Below are 24,019 nucleotides of genomic sequence, written 5' to 3' on the forward strand. Positions count from 1 at the left end.
AGGAAGCCTTCACTCTGATGACGCTGACCTTTTAAATCTGCATTTGCAGGACCAGGATGAGTTTCTGAAGGATTCGCCCCACCTTTATCTGAACCCAGATGATGACTTTGGCCCTTTACTGTCCCGGACTCAGGGTTTCATTTTCTCCGTTTTCTTCCTTCAGGTCCAAGCTGACTCAGATCGTTGTGGACGTGTCAGCAGGTCCATACAAAGACCGGACAGTGATGTTCCTGGGCTCAGATGATGGGCGGGTTCTTAAGATTCTGGCCAGTACGCATCCTAACGACAGCTTTGGACCCAAGCTGCTGGAGGACATTGACGTATACAATCCCTCCAAGTAAGTGTTGTATCACTGGCTGCAGATGCTGTGTCACATGGAGACCAACTGGATCTGCCTTTGTCTCAGGTGTAACATTCAGGGACAAGAGGACAGGAGGGTTCTGGGCCTGGAGCTGGATAAGGACCATCATGCTTTGTTCGTAGCCTTCACCAGCTGTGTCATCAGAGTCCCACTCAGTCGCTGCAGCCAGCATGGGGCCTGCAAACGGTGAGAGCCTGCCGTCTCTGCTCGCTTTCTGGATGTTAGCGCTCATTCGTTCGTTTCTTGAGGGAAACCTTTTCACATGTTAATTTTGGCATCCTAATCAATAGTGCAGCAGTGGGTGAGGAGGGGGATGCCGGGTATTTATAGATGCCATTAGAGTGAACAGAGCCACAAATCCAGCCTGGAATTAGACCTCATTCATCAGCAAGGAGGCGCACACAGCTGCTAATCATCCCGTTTTAATTAGGGTTGAGCCGTGTCTGCAGCGTTTGCCCTCGGCTGCAGTTAACTCTATTCTTGATTCTACTGTCTTTGTCCAGATCCTGCCTGAACTCTCGTGACCCCTACTGCATCTGGCTGCGCACGGGAAGCTGCGCCAACATGGCTCCAGGTTTCAAGTACGTGTCGCCCACTTCTCACTTCCTTCATGCTCTGCCCCCATCCACCCGGCAGCGAATAACTGTGATGGCTCTTCTCGTATATCTGCCGTGTGGGGAAGGCTCGTATTTATGAAACGTAATGGGAACCAATGTCCAGACAGCTAAACCTGTGGCGCTGGGCAGGTCCCGGGCTGACTGGGCTTCCCCCACAGGGCTCATCCTCATCCTCGTGGAAGAGGGTTGTGAGTCGTGAACCAAATGGTGATGGATGATGTTTCTCTCAGGATTAAATCACCTTCTTCCCCAGAGAGACAGATATGAAAATAATATCACTTCGATTTGCAGCGCAGGAATAAGCGGCGGTGCCGCAGATCGATGGTCATGAAGTGATGACGGTAGGTGTGAGTCACCTGACGCCCTGGAGATATTGATTGGGAAGCAGCCGCCAGCTGCTGCTAAAACCTCAGCTTGTCATCTATTCAGACATTGTAGTCAGCGTATTGATGGAGTGGAGCACAGAAACATCCTCAGCCTCGTGTCTTGAATTCAGTCGAGCTAAAGCCCAATGTGAACGTGGCTGGTCAGCGAGTGTCTCTGCAGGTTTGGCCCATTAACAAAGCGTCCAATTAACGTCCTCCTCAGTCGTCATTGTCTCCTGATTCCCTGATTTCATTTCCTTAGTCTGATGTAAACAAATCATTGTCAAGCTCAACAGACACAATCTGTCAGTTGATCTGAACGTGGCCCCAGAGCTTCTAATGCCTCATGAAGGCAACTTTTCCCGCCTGTTGGTCTGTATAGAATAAAGTAAACTGGTTTGAGTGAAACAGGCTCCTGTGAACGTTCACCCTTTTTGCACCTTCATGCTTCGCCTTCATGCTTCACCGTTCTCAAATATATGAACCATGCAGCGCTTCACAGGGTGAGGAACCTGCAGAAAAATCCAGGCTCTCCCTCTCCCATGGAAGTGCTGATGGAGGAGCAGAACTTTGCAGAACATCCCAGTAACTCAAACCACAAACAATAAGAGCAGCAGCAGCTTCACAGACACACACAGAGAAGAGATTAGAACCTAGGGATGAGCTGGTGGAAATGAAAAGACACGAGGAAGGATGTAGACTGTAAAGCAAGACGTGGAAAAGACGAAATATGTGATGTGTGTCCCCACCGGATCTCTGGTCTGGTTCGAGAGAAGTCTGAGAATTATCTAACTTAGTGGTACTCATTCTCAGGGGAAACACACTTAAACGGCTCAACCACCTAATTCCAATAATTTGGAAAGGTCTGAAATTAATGAAACCAGCAGTCTTTACTCTGACCTCCTGTCGTTACTGTGACTACGTAGCCTAGAGGCTGAGTTGGAAACGATTCCATGTGATCCCTTTGTCCAGTCGGAGCATCCACGTCACTGTGTTTAATAAACTTCATCATGTGTTCGACCCAGAGGCTGATGGGAAAGAACTCATTTGTCCTGAGCAGCAAAGTTGGACCAAGTTCAGTGATTATACTTCATTAGCGTCAGTGAAGATCAAATCACTTCACACAGCCCTACCCGTCGCTTGTCCCGGATCTGATCCGGTTCTGTTAGCGTCAAAACCTCAGTGGAGACGTGGAACACTTCACCAGCGTTAGTGAGGCATTCGGACGTTGATGCCAAGTCGTCTGACGGTTTCTGAGCTTTAATTGAAGCCACTGTCATCAACAGAACTTTAACAGAACCAGAAAAGACGTGTTGATTTATCAGTCGGTCAAACTTCATTCTACAGCATAAACAGGCATTATTTAGAGCTTCACTCTCTGAGCTGAGGCCAGTGGGTCAGTTTATCCAGGTAGGAAGGAGCATTGGAGGGAGGTCGATGTTTAACACGTTACGCAACTTTAGCTGAAACCAAACAGAAGGATGGAGCGGAGACAGACGGCTTCCATGGGAGGCAGGCACCAGATGGACGCGGTTGTCGTGGCAGCAGCCAGCCGTCTCCCTGGAGACCGTCTGTGTGTCTGATGCAGAGGTACAGCGACACACAATCACAGGAACAGGTGGAAACTAATGGTGACACCGGCCTGTAAATATGTTGGTAGGGGTCAAAGGTTGATGGAGGTTCAGAGTCAAACGAGATCACGTGATGCTGCAATTGTCTTCACCGTTTAATATCGACCTAATAAATGTTGATATTGAGGTGGTGAATGAGCTTTGACGATTCTAATTATTGATTATTATTATAATGATTTCCCAAATGAAAAGAAAATTATGTCATGTGGCATGAGTTTTTCTGGTTCTGGTTCAGATGAATTCACTCAAGACCTCATTTCAAGCTTCCGCCTTTAACTGGATGGAATGTGTCATCCATCAACAAGATTGATTCCCTGAAAAAAAGATTAAAAAAAAATCTGGTTCAGGTAAAACATCTGTTTAAGACCAAATACAAATGGCAGCAAAACAAGGAAGAAATAACCCAGGTAGCATCTCAGTGGACGACATCCAGGTGAGTCAGGCCTGGTTTCATACACTGACGAGGTTTAAAAGCTGAACAGGAAGTGGAAGCTGTTAAAGCTGCTGAGCTTCAATGCAGAGGAAACAAAAACACAATTCAGCAACAACATGCTAAGAACTTTTCTGTATTTTATGTCGGCCTCCGTCTATTTGCGTCTCCTCCTCTGAATCGTTCGCCACTAGATGAACGAGGCGTTTAAGTGCCCAAGAGCATTTGGGATTTATAGCAACTGGCTGTGGCAGCGACCTGCTCCCGTTCTCACAGCTCAGCCCACGCGCAGAGAGATGGAGGCTGAATGATGAGGGAGATAAAGCCTGAGCGGCGAGGGGGTGGAGGTGGTAAATATAGACGCAGTGAGCACGGAGGAATAATGATTTCATAATAAATCAAACATTCAGAGGTCACCGAATGCGATTGGAATTTTCTGTTGCATAATTTAGTAACTTTTATTGGATTGTGTGATGTACGTGCTGGAACCTTCGCTGGCCAAGTGTTCCTGAGTAACTCACTGCATGTATGTGTTCAGGTAACGAGTCTCTTCCACACATCCAGGCTGATGACTAATTAATCAATTCCTGTGCAGTTTGATTGAGTGTGTTGCAAATTAGCCGCATGCTGCTCTGTAGCACTGTAGAGACGCGTGTCAGCGGAAGGTCTGACTCGCGGGACAACTCGACCTGTCTGTCTGACTCGCGGGACGACTCGGCCTGTCTGTCTGTCCGTCCGTCTGTCTGTCTGACTGACTCGCGGGACGACTCGACCTGTCTGCCTGATTCGCGGGACGACTCGACCTGTCTCTGTCTGTCTGACTCGCGGGGCGACTTGGCCTGTCCGTCTGACTCGCAAGGCGACTCGGCCTGTCTGTCTGTCTGTCTGTCTGTCTGTCTGACTGACTCGCGGGACGACTCGGCCTGTTTGCCTGTCTGTCTGACTGATTCGCATGGGCAACTCGGCCTGTCTGTCTTATTGGCAGGACGACTCAGTCTGTCTGCCTGACTCGCGGGGCGACTTGGCCTGTCTGTCTGACTCGCGGGACGACTCGGCCTGTCTGTCTGTCTGTCTGTCTGTCTGACTCGCGGGACGACTTGGCCTGTCTGTCTGACTCGCGGGACGACTCGGCCTGTCTGTCTGACTCGCAAGGCGACTCGGCCTGTCTGTCTGTCTGTCTGTCTGACTCACAAGGCGACTCAGCCTGTCTGTCTGTCTGTCTGTCTGTCTGTCTGTCTGTCTGTCTGTCTGTCTGACTGACTCGCGGGACGACTCAGCCTGTCTGTCTGTCAGTCTGACTGATTCGCACGGGCGACTCGGCCTGTCTGTCTGATTCGCGGGACGACTCGGCCTGTCTCTGTCTGTCTGTCTGTCTGACTCGTGGGACGACTTGGCCCGTCTGTCTGACTCGTGGGACGACTTGGCCTGTCTGTTTGACTCGTGGGACGACTCGGCCTGTCTCTGTCTGTCTGTGTGTCTGTCTGTCTGTCTGACTTGTGGGACGACTTGGTCTGTCTGTCTGACTCGTGGGACGACTTGGCCTGTCTGTCTGACTCGTGGGACGACTTGGCCTGTCTGTCTGATTCGCGGGACGACTCGGCCTGTCTCTGTCTATCTGTCTGTCTGTCTGACTCGTGGGACGACTTGGCCTGTCTGTCTGACTCGCGGGACGACTCGGCCTGTCTGTCTGTCTGTCTGTCTGACTCGCGGGGGGGACTCGGCCTGTCTGTCTGATTTCCTTCTTCCTGATGGATGTTTCTGTGAGATAGAGGTGTTGTTTATCGAGAAGCGTTCACATACAACAGTCCTGGTGTTGAAGGGAATGCAGCACACCTTTCACTTGCTTCAGGTGTTAGAGATTGGTATGCGCTACCTGAGCCCACCTTAACCATGCTTGGATTTTCTGACTTGTGTTGCTTGTACAAACTAATGTGAGGTCAGATGTGGGAGTTTCCTGACAGTCCACAGTCCTTTCTTTACTACGTCAGGTGTTTGTGGATAAGTGATGAAGGTGAATCTGTTGACCTTTTTCCCCATTCAACCTTGTTGTCCTACAAACCATGAGCTGAAGATGGAAATCCATGACACAGTGTAATTAATATTGTCTTTAGCTGTTATCTGGTCGTCGTGGACACGCCATGGATTAGCGACCCTGGCAACTGTAACCATAGCAACCATGTCTTTGTCTCCCTCGCGTGTCTCCGCAGAGCGGGGTTTGAACAGGATATCGAGGGCGACCAGTCGTTTCAGCCAGACAGCTGCCATGGTGAGATAAACCCGCTGCAGTAACGATGCAAACAGAAAAATTAGGATGTGTGAAGTTGAGCAGCAGTAGAGTTTAACTAAACTTTGTCATTTTGTTGTTTTGTGCAGCCGATGTGTTGGCAACCACACGGAATCAGGAGTCGGCGGTGGACTCGGCCTATGGTAAGAACGCACCATGACTCCCACTAATGACCAGTAGCTGCTTCCTGCTGCAGCGGCAGCGTGGACCTGTCATGGCCTCAGCTGCTACGGTGGCGTCAGCAGCTGGTTAATGGTGGACAGCATCCTTTAATCCTCTGTCGTCCTGCTATACGCTATACGTGACGCTGCTACCGTCCAGGAGGTGTCCTGCTCTGTATTCATGGCTGCTAGCTGCCTGTCAGGACCGTAACCCTGACGGCTTTTAGACATTCACACGGCGAAGGCAGAGCCACGCAGCGAATCCCATCAAGGTCCAGCTGCATTACTGGGATTAAAGACAACCATGTGAGTCCTACTTGACACGAACCCAGTTTGTGTTTCAGGGACACTTGAAGTGTCTGCATCACGCCACGCGGAGGATGAAGGAGGACAGAGCAGGGCCCCTCCTCAGCTCCGTTCATGTGGGTCCTGGAGTCCGTGTCACATGGATGTGGTGGATACCGGTCGTCCACTGGGAGGAAGCAGGCCTCGCCCTCATCGTCAGGCAGCCGGGTGTGAAGGACGCTGCACAGCCGTGGCTGCTCTAAGCGTTTCTATAACCACGCTGTGGCTGTAAAGTGCTTATTTATCGTGCCGTGAGGAAGCGGTTTAAACCCCAGCGCTTCTCTTTTGCCTCTGAATGGACATAAATGGCCCATTCTGCTGCAGCTGCTATTACAGCGTCGTTATGTGTTAGATGAGCGCTGTGCAAACATGGAGGAGGATGTTCTCTCAGCGTGACGGCTGCTTGTTGTGACCTTTACGTTATGCTGAAAATTGGACTTTATTCATTTAACCTGAAACGTCTGCGTCCACTGCAGAGGTTCCAGCTGCGTCCGGACCCAGCGCTGACTCAGACCTCCGTGTTCCTTGTTTGGAGTCTGTGGATTTTACCTGATGCTGGAAAATATGAATTACTGATTTACTGAGTTGCTTTGTGTCAGACATCAGCTACATTTGGTTTGACTGACAGGTGTACACCTGGTACACATCTGCAAGGAGGTGCACATCTGTAAAAGGCAGCGGATTCCATAGAGTTTGATCCAAAGCATTTGGAGAAGCTCAATGAAAGGCTGGAGCTGCGTGAGCTGCTGTGAGAACCTCTGCAGGATGAAGCTGTTGGTCGTCACACATTTAATGACCTGATCGTGTGCCTCTGACATTTAGAGGATCCTTAAGCACTCAAACGCTGCTTAATGTTACCTTTGAGAGTTTTATCAGCTGAGTCGAGATGACCTTTACCTAGAACCGGTTCCCTGCTTCAGTCAGACACATGCAGGTCGTGACTCTCACATACGCTTCTTATCGCATCCTTTCTGCAGCATCACGACTCAAACATTCCATCCGTAGCTGTAGGATCTGAACTTTTAATACAGAGCGATGCAGTGTCACAAAGCTCCTGCGTGCGCTCACACCACGTGCTGCTAAGAGAGCGCTTCCTCCGAGGAAGACGGAGCAGCGTGTGTGAATGACGGGAGGCTGCAGGTCGGGCGTTAGCATTGCATTAGATCCTTCTCCATAGGTCTGTTCAACGGAGCAGTGGTGCTGTCAGCTGTTCACTCCTCCACGGTTCTGTTGGCACAGGGATGATGCAGGTCCACCAGGTTCTGCCCGTCTGAACGGCTGAAAGGACAGTGTGGACCAAGATGAGCTGTCTTCAGTCGACGCTGTATGAAGCAGGTTCTGTAGCTGTACCGGTCCAGACAGTGCCAGCTGGACCTGCCTGGTCCAGAATCACAGTTGGTGCTGGTTTGTTGACACCTGTGGACTCTTTATCTCTGTGGAGGAAATCAAGCAGCTCACTTTCAGCTCTCATCTCTGTGGAGACGTCTAATTACAGTGTTTGTGCTGCGCAGACACAAAGAGTGTTATTATGGTCTGTGATGCAGCAACATAACAAGCGTGAGCATCAAGCTGAAGCCTGTGAGCAGCAAAAGAGCCGTCGCAGCGTGTTAAAGTCTTTTAATGAGCTGGACCGAGCTGAGTGTGTGAGCAGCGCCAGGAGCAGTCGCATCCTCGCTAATTGCCGTCATCTTCTGCTCGATCGAGCTCAGAGTAGGAGAATGAAGCGGTTCCGCTGGACGGGCTCCAGTCCGTGTTCGGATCAAAGCACTGTAGAGACGCGTGTTAGCGGAAGGCTGCTCCTAGTTTGACTATGGATGTTGTAATTGGACACACAGATTTCTGTTGGTTGTTCCGTTTTAATCGTGTTTGGGTCCATGAGGCTGGTACCAGAACCAGAAAATGGACCAGAACAGCTGCGTCTGGCTCTGTGCTTGTATTGAAACCTTTGGACTATGTGGTTTTGTGTTGTGGGCTCTCCAGCTTGTTCTGATCCGACCTGCACCGACAGAAGCCTCAGACCTTCACAGCCATAGAAACATGTGTAACGTTGACGAGGCCTCGGAACAACAGCTGAAACCAGAGATGAGCTCTGTGCCGCCATCAGTTCCTTCCTTCCTCTGCTCTGTCACTGGAGTCTAGCTTAATGTGAATACTAATGGAGGACGAGTGGGCGAGCGAGCAGTAGTGAGAGAGCATGCTAATGGGGCCGGGGTTTCTGGAGGTTGACTCCACCGTTTCCTTAAAGCTAAGTTCGTGTTGGGCCTGTGGTGGACGGGTCTGTGTTCTGTCATGACCCGAACAACGGCGCCGCTGGTCTGTCCGATCGGATCCATGACTGCTCATTTGTAGCTCACAGTCGGCTGCTCATGGACCAGCTTGTTCCGAGGTTTGAGGCTCATGCTCGTGGTCCTGACTATCATGGACCTGACTTCCACCTCATGTACTGTACGTTCACACTGACCACTGCTGATGCAGCCTTTGCTTCCAGGACTGAAAAGTGAGCTGGATGGTGAAGTCCAGTCTCACAAAGCTGATGTCACAGGACTCTGAGATGGAAGCTGAGAAGCTGTTCTGAGGGAAGAAGGAAGATACAGGATGTGCTGCCGCAAAAGCAGAGAGACACGGAATAAGAAAACAAAAGTTCAGACTGACAGAAAACTTCATCCAGTCCCACAAAGTTTCCCGCTTCATCCTGACAGCAGAGAAACTTTCCGACAGCGAGGGCAGAGAGCGCCGCGCTTCCATGTCGGGCTGTAATTAGCATAATATTTTTCTCTGTGCGTCTCCATCATCCTATTTATAACTGTCAGAACCAAGGACGCAGATGAAAGTGATGAAGGCGCGTGTTAATCCTGACTGGACGGGTAATGACTGTTCGCTCGTTTTCAACAGGGTTTTGCGTAAGAGACACATTTGTTCCGCGGTGTCTGGTATCAAAGTGAGGCCTCGGGCGACGCTCGCTTTGAGGGTGAGACGGTTTCCAGAGCAAGTCCCAGACCAGACGTGGAGCGGGGACCGAAGCACGAGCCGCGCAGCTTTTTGGCCCTTTGATCAGGATTTCAGGGACTCGCTGTGATATGAAACAAGAACAGGGGCTCAAAGTGGCATCTTACACAAACGGAGTAAATAGCAACGCTGTGGTTCTAGCGCATCGTCAGACAATAACGTGCTGTCGAGACTTCATACACCCAGAACCGGGTCCATCACGTCGTGAGCCCGCGGCTGGGCGGCCGCCAAGAGAGTGTGTCCTCTGGGCCGTCAGACGGGAAGGGGACATGAGTGGGAACCAACCATCAAAGAGCTAGACCCGTTTTCAAATGAACAGCAGTCCATCTGTCCTCATCCCTCCTCGATATGTCCTTCACTCCTTCTTCATCTGTCCTCCATCTCTCCTTCATCTGTCTTCAAACCCTCCTTCATCCTTCTTCCGTCCCTCCTTGATATGTCCTTCACTCCTTTTTCATCTGTATTCAAACCCCCTTTCATCCTTCTTCCTTCCCTTCTTCGTTTGTCATTCATCCCTCCTTCATCTGTCCTCATCCCTTCTTAATCTGTCCTCATCCCTCCTCGATCTGTCCTTCACTCCTTCTTCATCTGTCCTCCATTTCTCCTTCACCCTCCTCCATCTCTCCTTCATTTGTCCTTCACCCCTCCTCCATCTCTCCTTCATCTGTCTTCAAACCCTCCTTCAACCTTCTTCCATCACTCCTCCATTTGTCATTTATCCCTCCTTCATCTTTCCTTCACATCTTTTTTTATCTGTCCTTTACTCCTTCATCTGTCCTTCACCCCTCCTCCATCTCTCCTTCACCCCTCCTCCATCTGTCCTTGATCTGTCCTTCACCCCTCCTCCATCTCTCCTTCACCCCTCCTCCATCTGTCCTTCACCCCTCCTCCATCTGTCTTTCATCCGTACTCCATCTCTCCTTCACCCCTCCTTCATCTGTTCTTCACCCATCCTCCATCTCCTCCATCCATCCTTCATCCCTCCTTCATCTGTCCTCCATCCTTCCTGCTTCCTTCCTTCATGTCCTCGCCTTAATTGATGGACTTGTTTCTCTGTTGTGGCTGTTTTAACGCTTCTCCCCCTCCGTCCTTCAGGTGTTCGCCGTCTTCCCGACATGGACCTGCAGGCCGGTGCCAACGTCCACTACACGCTACTGATCGCCTGTGTGCTGGTGGCCTTCTTCCTGGGCGCCATCCTGTCGGGCTTCCTAGTGTCGTGTTACTGCAGCCGCAGCGCGGCTCAGCGGGCGAGGAGGCTGGGGAAGGACCCAGAGGCGTCGCTGCCCCACGCTCTGTCGCTGCGCTCCCTGGCCAAGCTCAGTGGCCTGCTGGACACGCAGCCCAAGGTGTGTTTGGGTCCATATTCCATAAGTGGCTGGTTAAGCCATCTTAAAGTCCAGTGGTGTCTTACGATCCATGTCATTTAAGAAGATGTCTGATTGGCTGCTGGCTCGGGTTTTGCTTTAGTGGGATCAGAATCAGCGTTAGATTGACATGCACATCTTTGTGTGTCTCCCACTCTGAGGCAAAGTGGACAATAAATCCTTGACCAGCACTTGTTTCACATGTTTTGTTGTCGAACATCAAGCCCCAAAGCAGCGACATAATCAGCTGAATTCTGAGCAGCGTTGTTAATATTCATGCATCCTCGTCCTCACCCAGGGGGAGGCCTGAGAACTAACCGCCTCTCCTGAGCCACTACAGTCAAACATTTCATTATCTACTTCGTCCTTCTCCAAACGTCCTTGAGCTGAATCTGAATCTGAGCTCCTGCTGCCCTCAAATGTATATTTATACAAGTTAACCATGAAACAGCTGGGGACCACGTTTATCTGCTTAACAACCTTTTGCCTCCTCGTCTTTGCTCAGGACGAGAAACTGGACATGTCCACCCCGAAGATGTACAGCTCCTTCATTCCCAACGGCCGGGCCTCACCTCACCTCCACAGCCCCATGCAAAAGGGCCTGGCGCTGGGAGACCCCGACCTCAGCCTGTCTCAGGTAGGACAGCAGCTGGGTCAGCAGAACATGTGCCGGCCCGGCCTGATGTTCGTTGACGCTTTGTGTCCCAACCAGGGTCTAACCTCTGTGTAGTCTCTGTCTCAGGCTGACGGAGAGCTGTCCGGCCTGCCCACACCCGACTCCACGCCGGAGCTGCCCATCAAGAACATCAGGGCCCTGCGGCACCATCAATACGAGAAGAACCAGAACTGCAACAATGCCAAGGACGGCAACCCCAGCTGCTCCGGGTCCAGTCTGGGCTTCATGGCTGTGGTCGGGAACCCTTTGACCCAGCATGCGTTTCCTTTCTCTCATCACCATAGCAACGGACCAGGCTCTTCTTCAGCCTCGCTGCACCTGCCGGAGGAGAAGGCGCTGTTGAACGATGACCGAGTGGCAGCAGCGGGTGGAGGAGCAGCTCTTCACCACCAGTCTCAGCAGTCCCTTCCTCAGGCAGCTGTGGACGTGTCGGCGCTGGACGAGCTGCTGAAGCACATCCACGAGGTCAGCGCCTCAGGGACCGGAGGCATCAAGGTCCTCACCTCCACCTCCTCCCTGTTCCCTTCGTCCACATCTGGACGCCATCATCACAACCACCATCACAGCCAGCATGGCCAGACCCGCACGCACCAGTACAACCACAGCCATCACCATAGCAACCACCACAACAACAACAGCAGCGGCGGCCACCAGCAGCAGCAGCAGCAGATTCCAGAGACAGAACCTTCTTATTACAGCACATCCACACTGCCGAGGGACGGGCCCAAGCTCCTGGACCCTCCCCCTCATACCTCCACCTCGTCGTCAAGCTCCTCCTCCTCGTCTTCATCCAACAACCCCACATCCTCCACCTCCATCCCTTCCTCCTCCTCTTCGTCATCCTCGACGCCACTGCAGCAGCAGGTGATTCCGGAGCAGCCTGGAGCGAGCGGCGTCTCGGTGGCACGTCATCACTCTCAGCGTCAGGGCCTTATCAAGATGGGCAGCGGAGGCGGGGCGGTTCCTCGCCACCACAGCTTCAACCAGCGAGGGGCACAGCACGCGCACTTCCTGGCCAGGATGAACACCAACAGCAGCAGTAACGGCCCCCCAGCCCCCAGCAGCAATGCTAACGCCGAGAGCCGGCGGCCCGCGCCCGCCAGCTCCTGCCTCACGCGACAGCACAGCTACAGCGAAGGGCCACACGTGCAGCGGGCGGCGATCGTCCGCAGAACCGTGTCCCTCAAGCCCCAAGTCCCCCCCAAGCCTCTGTTCCTGCCAAACACAGCGGCGTCACCAGGAGCAGAGGCAGGAACCTACAACTACTGAGAGCGAGCAGGGGGTGGCCTGGGCCTCGACCCGGCCTGGGCCTCGACCCGGTCTGGGGCTCGACTCGGCCTGGGCCTCGACCCGGCCTGGGGCTCGACCTGACCCGGTCTGGGGCTCGACTCGGCCTGGGCCTCGACCCGGCCTGGGGCTCGACTGGGGCTCGACTCGGTCTTGGGCAGCTCCAGTCGCCTCCTGACACACCGGATCAAAGTCAGCGTGAGAAACATTCCAAAAGCAGCACTCAGAGATGTTAACGAGTCCCTTCAGCTCAAAGTGGCCTGAAAGTGATTAATGCAGTTTTCTGATGAAAGCTTTGATCGCATGGGCCGGTTGCTGCACGTTGCCACACGTTTCATCAGAGATTCAGGGAAGACGCAGTGTGGGAGAGTTGGAGCCAAGTTGTTTGACGTGAATACTTTGTCTTGTCTGGTATCCTGACATTCACACGTGAGGACGACAGAGGCAACACTTCAGATGGACTCGGTGACAGCAGCAGGCACGGGTTCTGTACCATATTGGTATGTGTCAACCACCAGGAGCGGACGACTGACCCTAACATGCATGTGTCACACCTGTTACTGTCACTGCTTCTGCTCCCGGGATCATTTTCATAATTATTAATGTGGTCTGTTTAGGATGTGCCTGACGTACGACGTGTTCGACATCTGCCTTAATTAAGAGACGTGAGGCAGATGTCACCTGCTTAGGACCCGTCATGGCCAGACTCAGTCGTAGCCTGGCTGGTTTCCTGCGCTAACATGCTAATGAAACAGAATGGGTCAAGGAATCATATTCTCATCGCTTTCAAAGAATCTGGTGAAAATCTGCTGGTTGCACTTCCCCAAACTAATGATTCAGGAGCTGAAATCAGCATTTCTGACATTTTCTATTCAAATGTTTGTAGACTGAGTGTGTGTGAACATAGCACCAGCCATCATGTAACAGTGGAGCAGCAGCAAGTGGGAACCTCAAGGAACCACGGGAATGTATGTCTGAGGCCCGTTGGTGACGATGGCTGGGGAGCATTTCTTACTTCTGATTCTAGTTTTGCTTCCCAGCGTTTTTCATGGTCGAGAGAGTTTTAGAGACTGTGTGAGTCAAGTGTTTGACTCAGTGGAGATGCACAGAAATAGCAATAAACTCGATGTCTGGGGAAGTGATGACAGTCAGACAGGAGTCCACCATGAACTTTGACCTTTACTAAATCCACACAAATCTTACAGCACCAGAACATGTTTCAGGTCAGGTTATGACCATTTGAAAAAGTGAATCCATGAGAACAAGGCAAACAGAGACAATGAAAGAAGTCCCAACAGATTCATATTTTATTGGAGAAATTAAGATTAAAATCAAGAGGCTTTTTAGTTAACCGGGACCTAAACAGCACAAAGAAAGTTGCAGCTGAGGCGGGAGGTCAGTCTATCGGCACTGGGATGAGTGTGGCCCTGTTACATGGTCCTCTGTGGGACCAGAAATCAGTGTTGTTCTGTTCGCACTCAGCCAGGATTTATTTTAATTTATTTCAAAGATTCAGCTCCAGATTCACAAACATAACGATCTGTTGCCCTTTTGTTTGATTCATTTTACAGGAAACTGTGTTTTAGAGTGAAGGCGTCACATTGGGCTGGTTCCAGGTGTCTGACACAACAACGGACTTCTGTTTAGTTTAATGAATGGAAATGTAAAAAGATCAACATTCTTCTGTGTCACCAAAGTTTGAACACTTTATTCTAGATCTGGTCTCAGCTGGTTAAAACCAAACCTAAGAACCAGCGGTACCAGTGTCACAGAACCTCACTGTTGCTGCTGTAAGACTCTGACTCGAGCATCAAGTCAGTACGTTCCCTCTGCTCCACGCTGTGACTGAGTGGCTCTGATGCAATAAAGGACAGAAGCCGGGTTCTGAGGAGGATCCTGAGCCCGACACCATGAGAAACAGAACCGTTCAGAGGTTTCTCATTCATGGCGGTGCTGCAAAAAGCACTACGGCTCCTTTTCTAAAAGCTTTTTGTACGACCACACACTTGTAACCTTGAAAATGAATTTGTTTATTCATTCTGTGATTCTCTGGTCCCGTCCTCAAATCGAGCCAAGGGGGCGCAGAGACGCTGTGATCTCTGTCAGTCACAGCGCCACCAGCTGGACCGCATCCAATGACAATGTAAAACCATTGCCCTTCCTGTGTAAATAAAGGCTACTGTGGAGTGTTTTCCTGTGGAATCTTCCTAAAGACTTGGGTGACTCTTGGAATTTACTCAACTTCGGCCCAGTAGTGGGTGGTCGGGTCTAGGTTCTGTTGTATTATGGACCAAGGGATCTTGCAGGAGCCCTGCACTGGTTTTATGATGCCGTCGGACGTCACGGCAGCAGCTAGAAGCCATTCTAAGCGAACGCTGCCACCTGCTGGCGACAATATGTACCTTCAAACCATGACGTTTCTGCCCACTTCGGGGTTCACGGATGGAATTTACGTCAGAATGACATTCTACCATAATGTCTGTGTCAGTCTCGCCTCAAAACCTAATTAGCAGCAGATGTGATACAGGCTTCGTGTTACCAGCTTCCCTGGTCAAACTGTTCAGACGGACCGTTAAAAGTAATACAACACGAGACGTCCAGTATTCCAGCATCTCCATTAGACCCGGTGTCTCTGTTAAAGCGTCTTTACAGAACCTCCTCCGTGGCTTAGAGCGCTCAGGGAAACTCTGCGTGGAACCATCAGACCACGTGTCCGGTTCCGTCTATTTTCATTCCTCATCGTCACGCGCCACACGCGCCCTCCGTGTTCGGGCTCAGCGCTGCTGCGGTCTCGGGCCCGCGTGCGTGCGGATGTGCCGCTTGTAGTTGGAGTGGTCGCTGAAGCTGCGGCCGCACTGGACGCAGCAGTACGGCTTCTCGCCCGTGTGGATGCGCAGGTGCTTCTGGTACCCGTCGAAGCGCGTCAGCCTCTTCCCGCAGATGTCACACGTGTACGACTTGTCGGCTTTGTTTTGCACCTTGCGGTGGACCTGCACGTGCTTGGCCCAGTGTACGCGCTGGGCGAACACTCGGCCGCACGTGGTGCACGCGTAAGAGTCCGCCACCTTGGACAAAGCCACGCCCAGCCGCTCGACACCTGAGGCTCTGACGGCTCCATCGTGCAGGTCACGGCGGGTCTGGTCTGAGGTGCCCAGCTGTGGGTCAGGGTCCCCCCGGTACTGGTTCTGAACCTCCTCGGCTGTCGGCCCCAGCAGCTGTTCCGTGGGAGGCTTCTCCTCCTGGGTCGGCCACAGCTCCTCGTTCTCCTCCTTGATGAGAGGAGACTTAGTTTGGTTCCGATCGAAACTGAGGGTCATTTCCATCTGCTCAGGGACAGCTGCCGAACACAATAGGAGAGTGAGCACATGTTAAACCAACAGAACCTCTGCGTCGGGGGGCAGACTGGACTCATTCAAACAGTGATGCTGAGTTTGCGTTAGTAACGAGTCGAGCTGAGAGACAACGAGCCTGGGGTTCTGCTCTTACCGACCTGGCCCGTTCTCGTGCAGCGACACCTGCGGCTTCGTGGACAGGTCCAGCAGCCGCCGCTGGCGGTCGATCTCTAGCTTGGAGCGGGAGATCTCCTCCTCGTACTCGGCTATGGTCCTTCCGAACACCCCGAAGATCTCCTCCGCGGCCGCGGTGAGCCGCTGATTGATCAGCAGCCTCAGCATCTCAATTTTGGACATTTCAGCGGGAGGACTGAGGAGAAGCTGCTTCGTTGAGGCGTCGTGGACGCTTGTTTACCAGCTTCACTTCCGGCTCGGTGTGTTTGCACATGCGCAGTCTGACTTTCTTGGTTAATAGCTGCCCCCTGCTGGAGAGGAGGCGCCACTGCAGACTGGTTCTGTCTCCTTTTTAGATAAGCAGGAGAATAAGTAAAAGCTGGAGTCTGTGATTCTGTATTGTAACTATACCTAAACTAATTAAGGTTTGTGGTTTTATTCTATTACACATTATTTGCATGTGGTTATTGAGGTCAGTAATGTAGCATGTGAGTTTAGTACTGAAGTGGCCTTGATTACATATTAACCTTCACTGGTCACACATGACCTAGATCAGCAGCTGTCTATCAATGTAAAGCGTTTACGGTTAAAAAATGAAAATTCTAAATGCATTTGCATCTAGATAAAGCATTTCGACAGGAAGCTGCACAATAAATGCTTCCATGCTAAATGTATTCCTGAAGAATTGCAGAAAGTAGCTGAAACATTCAAAACATAGCTGTACATAGCTGAAGTATGCAAACTATAGAATAATGTATCTGAAGAGAATTAGGAGCTGTTCTGAGCTGAAACAGAGCGGAATATTATTATTCAGAATATTATTATTATTAATTATTATTGAATATATATTGAATTTCAAATTGAGGAAACTTTGCTGAAAATTTGCTGAAATTAAAGAACTGCTGAAAATGAAGGAAGTGTTTACAGGTTTGCGTAGTTTGATGGAACATAGCTTAATGTATCAAAACGTCTGAAGATTATAATTAAATAGTTTTGAGTTCAGGAGCTGAAAGAATAGATCCAAGTCGTGGAAATATTCAATATAGCTGAAAGCAGCTGCAGAGGAAATAGTTGAAGTTTGAATTGAGAAAAACAGGAGCTTTGGAGGAGGTATCTGCAAGGAATTGCTAAATAGTAAAATAGTCTAATTAATTAATCACAATTACCCAAGCAAAAGTAGTGCTAAAATTTGGATGGGTGCTTTTATTTTAAAGGATTCAGGGGATGTGTGATTAATTACTAAACAACCAAACAGTGTAATGAACTAATCAGTTTATCAGAGTTAGTCCTGAGAGCTGAACACTGGGTGAGTGACATCCTTCATCATGAGCACATGCAGAAATCCTCCTCATCAGCACCACGACTCTGATCTCTGTCCACATCTGGTCAGTAATAATGAACATAAACTCAGGTCACACACACACAAAGAAATCATAGAAGGAGAAGTTAAGACCACTGTAAAAAGCAGGAACTGATCTCCACCAACAGAAAATACACTAGAGTGCTAAAATTCACTGTGTGAAAATGGAGGTGATGGATGTTGTGACGTGTCTTAAAAGGTTGGTTGAGTCCAGGCGTGTGTCTGTCCTTACTGAGGCTTAGGAGGCTGAGACACAAGGAATGGACAGGGATGGACGCTGTCACCCGCAGGATTAACATGCTGGATTAAACACAAACAAGAGCAGCCAGAGCAGCCTCAGGGTCAGTAACACAGCACACAGTGACCCTTTGGACCGACCCAGGCCCAGACCGGGCCTCTGCCAGGTTATAAAGGCAGCAGCTCCCTGCCGCTCGGTACAGTGTGTGTGTGTGTGTGTGTGTCTCAGCAGGATGCGCGGTGCTGTGAAGTGTGTAGTGCTGCTGCTGGTAGCCATCGGATCCAACGCGGCACCGACCACCGAGGAATGTGAAGTTCTGACCCGAAAGCTGCAGACTAAGGATGTGCACAGGGTGAGTGCTTGTGGCAGATCCCTGAGGAGCGCTGACCTGAGAGCAGCTGGTCTCGGCTATCGGTCCAGATGGGTTTGATGGTTGGGTAGACGTGAACAGCTTCACAGCAGAGCAGTCCACCAGAGCTTCACTGTGACAATGCATCTTATGCTACAGAACTTCGGGGACTGGGTTCTGGCCTGGGCCGTCTCTGACTATGAGCTGGGCTCGGGTCTGCTGGCGAACCTCAGCAGCTCCCGCGCCAGCTTCCAGCTCCTGGTGCCCAACAGCAGAACCATCGTGTACAAGGAGAAGAACACGTTCAGGTGAGATGTGTTCAGCGTGCCCACTGCGGAGGCGGGTCCGCCGGGTTCTCACTGGGCTCGGGGTGTCGTTCCAGTGACGGCGTGTGTGCGTCCTTCTTCTTCAACCTCCACGTTCCCTCTGATGCCAGCGACCCGACGCTGCAGGTCAAGAGCGGCAGTGAGTTACACGTGTCCTGGTGTTTGATCTGGAGGTCAGCGACCAGAGTGTCATCAGCTGCTCGCAGATGTTTCTTTACAGCTGTGTGTGTGTGTGTGTGTGTGTGTGTGTGTGTGTGTGTGTGTGTGTGTGTGTGTGTGTGTGTGTGTGTGTGTGTGTAGCACTGCTGAAACATGGAACTGTTCGTGCCATCACCTCAACCAGTGTGGTTTTCTTTGAGACTGGTCCGGACCGTCTGCTGATGCTGTACCAGGGTCCACTGGGCCGGTACCTCCTGAGCTACAGTATTTACCATCTGCTCTCAGTAACACAACTCAGACGCGTGTGTGTAGCAGTGTGTTCTCAGTGTGCTGTGCGCGTGTGTGCGTGCGTCTGTGTGTGCGTGCGTCTGTGTGTGTGTGTGTGTGTGTGTGTGTGTGTGTGTGTGCGTGTGCGTGTGCGTGTGCGTGTGCGTGTGCGTGTGTGTGTGTGTGTGTGTGTGTGTGTGTGTGTGTGTGTGTGTGTGTGTGACTCAGGGAGAGACGGGCGTCACTCAGACGGGGAGCAGCTGAAGGCGGCTCATGACGACCTCAGGAAACTGGCCGAGTGTGTGGGCTTCGCTCACGACAAACCGTTCATCTACAACGGAGCCGCAGGTTGGTGTCGTGTCCAGAACCTCCAGCTTAACGTAACGGCACAGAGTCGGTAGCAGCAGCTTTGAATGTTCTCACACTACTGGTGTTTGACTCCAGGTCCAACCTGCAAACTGTGTGATGGTGTGAACGGCAGGCTGCCGACGGAGGACCTGCACAAGGTGTGTGCGTGTGTGTGCGTGTGTGTGTGTGTGTGTGTGTGTGTGTGTGTGTGTGTGTGTGTGTGTGTGTGTGTGCGTGTGTGTGTGTGTGTGTGTGTGTGTGTGTGTGTGTGTGTGCGTGTGTGTGTGCGTGTGTGTGTGTGTGTGTGTGTGTGTGTGTGTGTGTGTGTGCGTGCGTGTGCGCGTTCAGTCTCTCCTTCAAGTTGTGTGACAGGGCCTAGAGAACAGACGTGTCTGACTCCCACATGTTTCCATCTGGCAGGTTTACGGGTCCTGGGTTCTGGTCTGGTCTGTGTCTGACCACAAGGAAGGCCAAGACCTGCTCTCCAACGTGTCCAGTTCCCACATCGAGCTCCATCTGCTTTCTGACAAAAAAACTGTGATGTTAAATGAGAGGAACGTTTACACGTGAGTTTACGCGTTTTCCGATTAAGAAAAACACTTGAGCCTTTAAAAGTCCAGTAAATAAATCCACACTCTGCTGTGTCATGTTGCCTTCAGGGACAAGTCGTGCTCCAACTATGTCATCAACCTGGCGCTGCCCTCTGACCCCTCTGATGCTGGACACCACACTCTGCACATGGTGTCTGCCAGTGAGAGACAGTAACCATGGCAACATGGCAACATCGGTAGCATCACCCTGTGTGTCAATACCACAACTGAAGCTCTGTGTGTGTGTGTGTGTGTGTGTGTGTGTGTGTGTGTGTGTGTGTGTGTGTGTGTGTGTGTGTGTGTGTGTGTGTGTGTGTGTGTGTGAAGCTGTTGAGGTGGACGGAGTTGTTAAACCGTACAACGACTCAGCAGCTCTGGATTTCTACCAGACCTGTCCCGACTGCCTGCTGGTGGTCTACAAATACGTACACGGACGATTCCTGCTGAGCTACAGTAAACACAACACAACACAACACACGCACGCACGCACACACGCGTCTAGTTGATGTTCAACGTGTGCGTGCATCTGTGCGTGCGTGTGTGTGACTCAGGGAGGGACGGGCGTCACTCAGACGTGGAGCAGCTGAAGGCGGCTCATGACGACCTCAGGAAACTGGCCGAGTGTGTGGGCTTCGCTCACGACAAACCGTTCATCTACAACGGAGCCGCAGGTTGGTGTTGTATATTCTTAGTAGTTTGTTACATTGTTGCTTTGTTGCTTTGTGTTTGTTGCTGCCCCTGTTATTTGGCCGTGTGTCTGTAACCTCCATCCACCGTTCTGCTTGTGGTTTTTGTGTGTGGGGAAACGAAGCTCGTGGTCAGTGGAGGGTGAACATTCGATGATGATGTCTTGTTGTTGGCAGCAGTTGGATACGAGGCTGTGCCGACCTGCAAGAAATGTGAAGGTCTGAACAGTCGGCTGCCGACCAAGGACCTGGACCAGGTGGGTCAGTCAGTGAGCATGCTTCACTGACCTGAGAGCAGTTTAAACGCTGGATGTGCTCCGGGGGTATTTCAGATCTGCTCAACTTCCACCTGTTTCCCTCTATCAGATTTTTGGGGCCTGGGTTCTTGTCTGGTCTGTGTCGGACCATGATAAAGGCTGGGACCTCCTACAAAACGTCTCTAGCTCCCACGTGGAGCTGCAGCTGCTCCCTGACAAGAGAGGAGCAGTGTTTAACGAGAGGAACCTGTACAAGTGAGTGCTGACGTTAAAATGTCTGGGTTCGGATCAGACATCGGCAGGTTGTTGTATTCATGTTGTGTTGCCTTCAGGGACAAGTCGTGCTCCAACTATGTCATCAACCTGGCGCTGCCCTCTGACCTCTCTGATGCTGGACACCACACTCTGCACATGGTGTCTGCCAGTGAGAGACAGTAACCATGGCAACATCGGTAGCATCACCCTGTGTGTCAATACCACAACTGAAGCTGTGTGTGTGTGTGTGTGTGTGTGTGTGTGTGTGTGTGTGTGTGTGTGTGTGTGTGTGTGTGTGTGTGTGTGTGTGTGTGTGTGTGTGTGGTGTGTGTGTGTGTGTGTGTGTGTGTGTGTGAAGCTGTTGAGGTGGACGGAGTTGTTAAACCGTACAACGACTCAGCAGCTCTGGATTTCTACCAGACCTGTCCCGACTGCCTGCTGGTGGTCTACAAATACGTACACGGACGATTCCTGCTGAGCTACAGTAAACACAACACAACACAACACACGCACACCCTAGCCACTTGCCCTAACCATCACAGCTAAAGGCAAACGTGTGTGTGTCTGTGCGTGCATGTGTAATTCAGGGAGGGAGAGGCATCACTCAGACGCTCAGCGCTTGAAGGCGGCCCATGACGATCACAGGAAACAGTCTGAGTGTCTGGGCTTTCAGCACCACAGCCCGTTCAGCTACGATGGAGAAGCAGGTCGGTGGCTCAGATGAACCTGTTTCAGTGGTTCTGTTGTTGCTTCCTCTCCCTCAGAAACAGCTGTAGGTCAAACAAACATGGAAGCAGCCTGTGTCCTCTCTCTCTGATTATTAAGTTTTTTTATGGAATGTTCTTATTTATTATGGAGCTTGTGGTCTGAGAGCAGGTTTATGTTTTCTTGTTTGTGACACTGATGCTACAGACGCCACATGAAGTCTGGGGATGATCCTGAACCCTGGTTCTGCTCAACCTTTCCCATCTTGTTCTGTCTTCACAGAATTCTGTTATAAGAAATCTGCTTTAGAGAAACACCAGGCTTCCTGAGAGACGACCTGCACGTCCCATGTCAGTCTGTTTGTGTCAGGGTTCATCATGTGACTGAACCAACACTAGTTACAAATAAAAGTATGAACCAATCTGCTCTGTGTCTACTGTAATGCCGTCAGTTCCACCCTCTATAAAAACACTCAATCATCATTGTAACAGTGTTCAGTTCACTAGCAGTAAGTAAAGATGCATTTAAAGTAAAATTTATTAAGCCCAGAGGGAAATTATTTTGCACACTTTGATCACTGTCACAGTTGTAGGAACACACAAGAGGGTAAGAAGATTAAAAATATGAATGCTAACACATCTACACACACGCACATCTAATTACTAGCTTAAGTTCTGTGGAGCACCTAATACTGATCAGCCTCTGGCTGAAGGTGCTCCTCTGTCCAGTGTGTGTAGGAGGTGGAGGTGTTGGAGTTGGACCAGCATCCTCCTCTCAGCTACAGCATGTAGGGGGTCCAGCTCCACCCCCAGAGCAGAACCAGTCCTCCTGATCACTTTGTCCAGTCTGTTACTGTCTGCTCCATTCATGTTTGCCCCACAGACCACAGCCCAAAACACTGGACCCACAGACTCATAGAACATCCTCAGCTGGAGCTGCAGACGTTGAAGGACCTGAGCCTCCACAGGAAGTACATCCTGCTCTGAGCCTTTTTGTTATTATCCTGTTGTTTCCTAAACCAGGTTCAAGTTCATATGAGAAAACAAACTGTAGCCAGAGTCCAGAACATGTAACTATGGAATTACTAGTACGTTTTACATTTGTAGCATCTGTTTCATGATGTATGTGATGTATGAAGGGTCTGTGACAGGGAGGAGCCAGCAGGGGGCAGCACGCCTCCACAGAACTAACGTCATCGACATGCATCCATCATAGATCAGATCATTAGTTAGAAACAAACATTTCCTCCATGACGTCATGGGCGCTGACACACGTTGCAGCCCCGCCTCCTCCACGTGATTGACAGATGGGTCAGTGAGGCTGTTTTAGTTGGGTGGGTTCAAACTCCCTGCAGAGAGAAGAGAAGGGAGTCGGAGACTGACGCCCAGGCAAGTTATCTTTGACCTGGACCTTTCTTCTGCTGTGGTTTAATAGAAATGAATGGGGTGGTTTGTTGGGTGAGACACCAAAGACCAGTTAATAAAGCACTGATTTGGTACAGAAACGGTCTGGTCCTTATTTTAAAGCTGTGCTGGTTTTATGCAATCATCACACATGTTAACTTGGCTCAAACACTAACCTTTGACCCTGAGCAGCACAGCTTTGTTCCTCAGCTGAACTCGCTGCTCTCCCATCTTGACACAGACGCCACAGACGTTTCTTCCTGTGTCGTCAGCTCTGGGTTGATTCAGGGTCAGACTGAAGTCCCCTGTTGTTCATCTTTGTTCGGCCTCTGTAAATCTGGTCCTAGACTTCAGGCTGGTCAGCGTCGTTGGTAAACTCAAGGTTTTCTACGACATGACCAGAGTCCTGAAGGTTCAACCCGTTGCTGAGCTGCTGTTTGTTTAAAAGTGTTTAATGCTGCTGTGGTTTAATGGGTTTGAAGCATCTTTGAACTCTGATCCACAAATAAAGAAAGAGATGCCAACGTTCTCATTTGATAAAAACACTGGTTTGCTGTTTTTTTAGCTGTGCTGGTTCTATGAAAGCATCACGTGTTGAGCTCCAGCATCTTCTCACCTGGATGTTTTGCTGCTGGGTAACACTTAACAGAGGTAAAGCCTGGTAGTGTCCGCCAGTAGCATTATGGGTAATGTAGTTTTACCTTGCATGAAATACTGAGAGAAGTGGACTAAAAGGCCCCAAGACAGAAGAAGAACAGCAGCCAGGACAACCAGGAGGGTGGTGACCCATGATGGAAATGTTTCTGTGGAGAACAAATAAGACCTGTGCCTACACCTGCGACCTCTGACCCAGTGACCCCTGACCTGTGTCTACGTCTGGTAGGACCATAACCAAGAACAAGGCTTCAGATGCACACAGGCCTTCTGGGTCTAGTGTCATTACTGTGTTCTTTGTGGAACGTAAACACCATGTTATCTGCAGCAAGTAGCTACAGACACTTCTGCAAGGCCCCACCCTGTGGCCTCCCAGTTGTGTAAGCCCA

The 24,019-nt window shown here is 50.8% G+C and overlaps 3 protein-coding genes across 4 annotated transcripts in view; 2 read left to right on the forward strand and 1 right to left on the reverse strand.

The window, feature by feature from the left end:
• LOC114866080 (semaphorin-6D-like) overlaps nucleotides 1-14,718 on the forward strand; it is a 40,309-nt gene extending 25,591 nt beyond the window's left edge. The window contains 9 exon segments of the mRNA XM_041072981.2: nucleotides 164-337; nucleotides 407-547; nucleotides 865-942; nucleotides 5,612-5,670; nucleotides 5,778-5,831; nucleotides 10,296-10,546; nucleotides 11,070-11,201; nucleotides 11,295-12,377; nucleotides 12,379-14,718. Coding sequence (XP_040928915.1) covers nucleotides 164-337; nucleotides 407-547; nucleotides 865-942; nucleotides 5,612-5,670; nucleotides 5,778-5,831; nucleotides 10,296-10,546; nucleotides 11,070-11,201; nucleotides 11,295-12,377; nucleotides 12,379-12,705 — 2,299 coding nt within the window. The 3' untranslated portion in view covers nucleotides 12,706-14,718.
• Nucleotides 13,687-16,307, reverse strand: LOC114866170 (zinc finger and SCAN domain-containing protein 20-like). The gene is made up of 2 exons (XM_029167896.2): nucleotides 16,018-16,307; nucleotides 13,687-15,864 (listed from the first exon to the last, which is right to left on the reverse strand). Exons 1-2 carry the CDS (start codon nucleotides 16,214-16,216, stop codon nucleotides 15,302-15,304), a joined length of 762 nt encoding a protein of 253 aa, XP_029023729.1. The 5' UTR covers nucleotides 16,217-16,307; the 3' UTR covers nucleotides 13,687-15,301.
• Nucleotides 16,308-17,822: 1,515 nt separating this feature from the next.
• On the forward strand, nucleotides 17,823-22,014 carry LOC114866109 (saxitoxin and tetrodotoxin-binding protein 2-like). Of its 2 annotated transcripts, none has more exons than XM_029167781.3 (16): nucleotides 17,823-17,983; nucleotides 18,140-18,288; nucleotides 18,363-18,445; nucleotides 18,607-18,729; nucleotides 18,961-19,080; nucleotides 19,177-19,238; nucleotides 19,501-19,646; nucleotides 19,740-19,831; nucleotides 19,998-20,123; nucleotides 20,222-20,341; nucleotides 20,534-20,613; nucleotides 20,723-20,868; nucleotides 20,946-21,037; nucleotides 21,227-21,352; nucleotides 21,456-21,575; nucleotides 21,856-22,014. In XM_029167781.3, the coding sequence occupies exons 1-16, from the start codon at nucleotides 17,864-17,866 to the stop codon at nucleotides 21,900-21,902; spliced, it is 1,752 nt and encodes a 583-aa protein (XP_029023614.1). In that variant the 5' UTR covers nucleotides 17,823-17,863; the 3' UTR covers nucleotides 21,903-22,014. The 2 variants fall into 2 exon arrangements, with proteins under 2 accessions (XP_029023614.1, XP_029023615.1); XM_029167782.3 differs by having other exon boundaries at nucleotides 20,537-20,613.
• Nucleotides 22,015-24,019: the final 2,005 nt, after the last annotated feature.

This window comes from Betta splendens, chromosome 11 (assembly GCF_900634795.4).
Source record: "Betta splendens chromosome 11, fBetSpl5.4, whole genome shotgun sequence".
NCBI classification, from domain to species: Eukaryota; Metazoa; Chordata; class Actinopteri; order Anabantiformes; family Osphronemidae; genus Betta; species Betta splendens.

What these genes read in the sequence shown, in the direction of transcription:
- LOC114866170 (XM_029167896.2), bottom strand. Translation starts at nt 16,216, where the DNA reads ATGTCCAAAATTGAGATGCTGAGGCTGCTGATCAATCAGCGGCTCACC. An exon ending in GCTGCACGAGAACGGGCCAG is followed by an intron (nt 15,865 to 16,017) that starts GTCGGTAAGAGC and finishes TGTGTTCGGCAG; the next exon opens with CTGTCCCTGAGCAGATGGAA.
- LOC114866109 (XM_029167781.3), top strand. Translation starts at nt 17,864, where the DNA reads ATGCGCGGTGCTGTGAAGTGTGTAGTGCTGCTGCTGGTAGCCATCGGA. An exon ending in CGACGGAGGACCTGCACAAG is followed by an intron (nt 19,239 to 19,500) that starts GTGTGTGCGTGT and finishes TCCATCTGGCAG; the next exon opens with GTTTACGGGTCCTGGGTTCT. An exon ending in TCTGCACATGGTGTCTGCCA is followed by an intron (nt 19,832 to 19,997) that starts GTGAGAGACAGT and finishes GTGTGTGTGAAG; the next exon opens with CTGTTGAGGTGGACGGAGTT.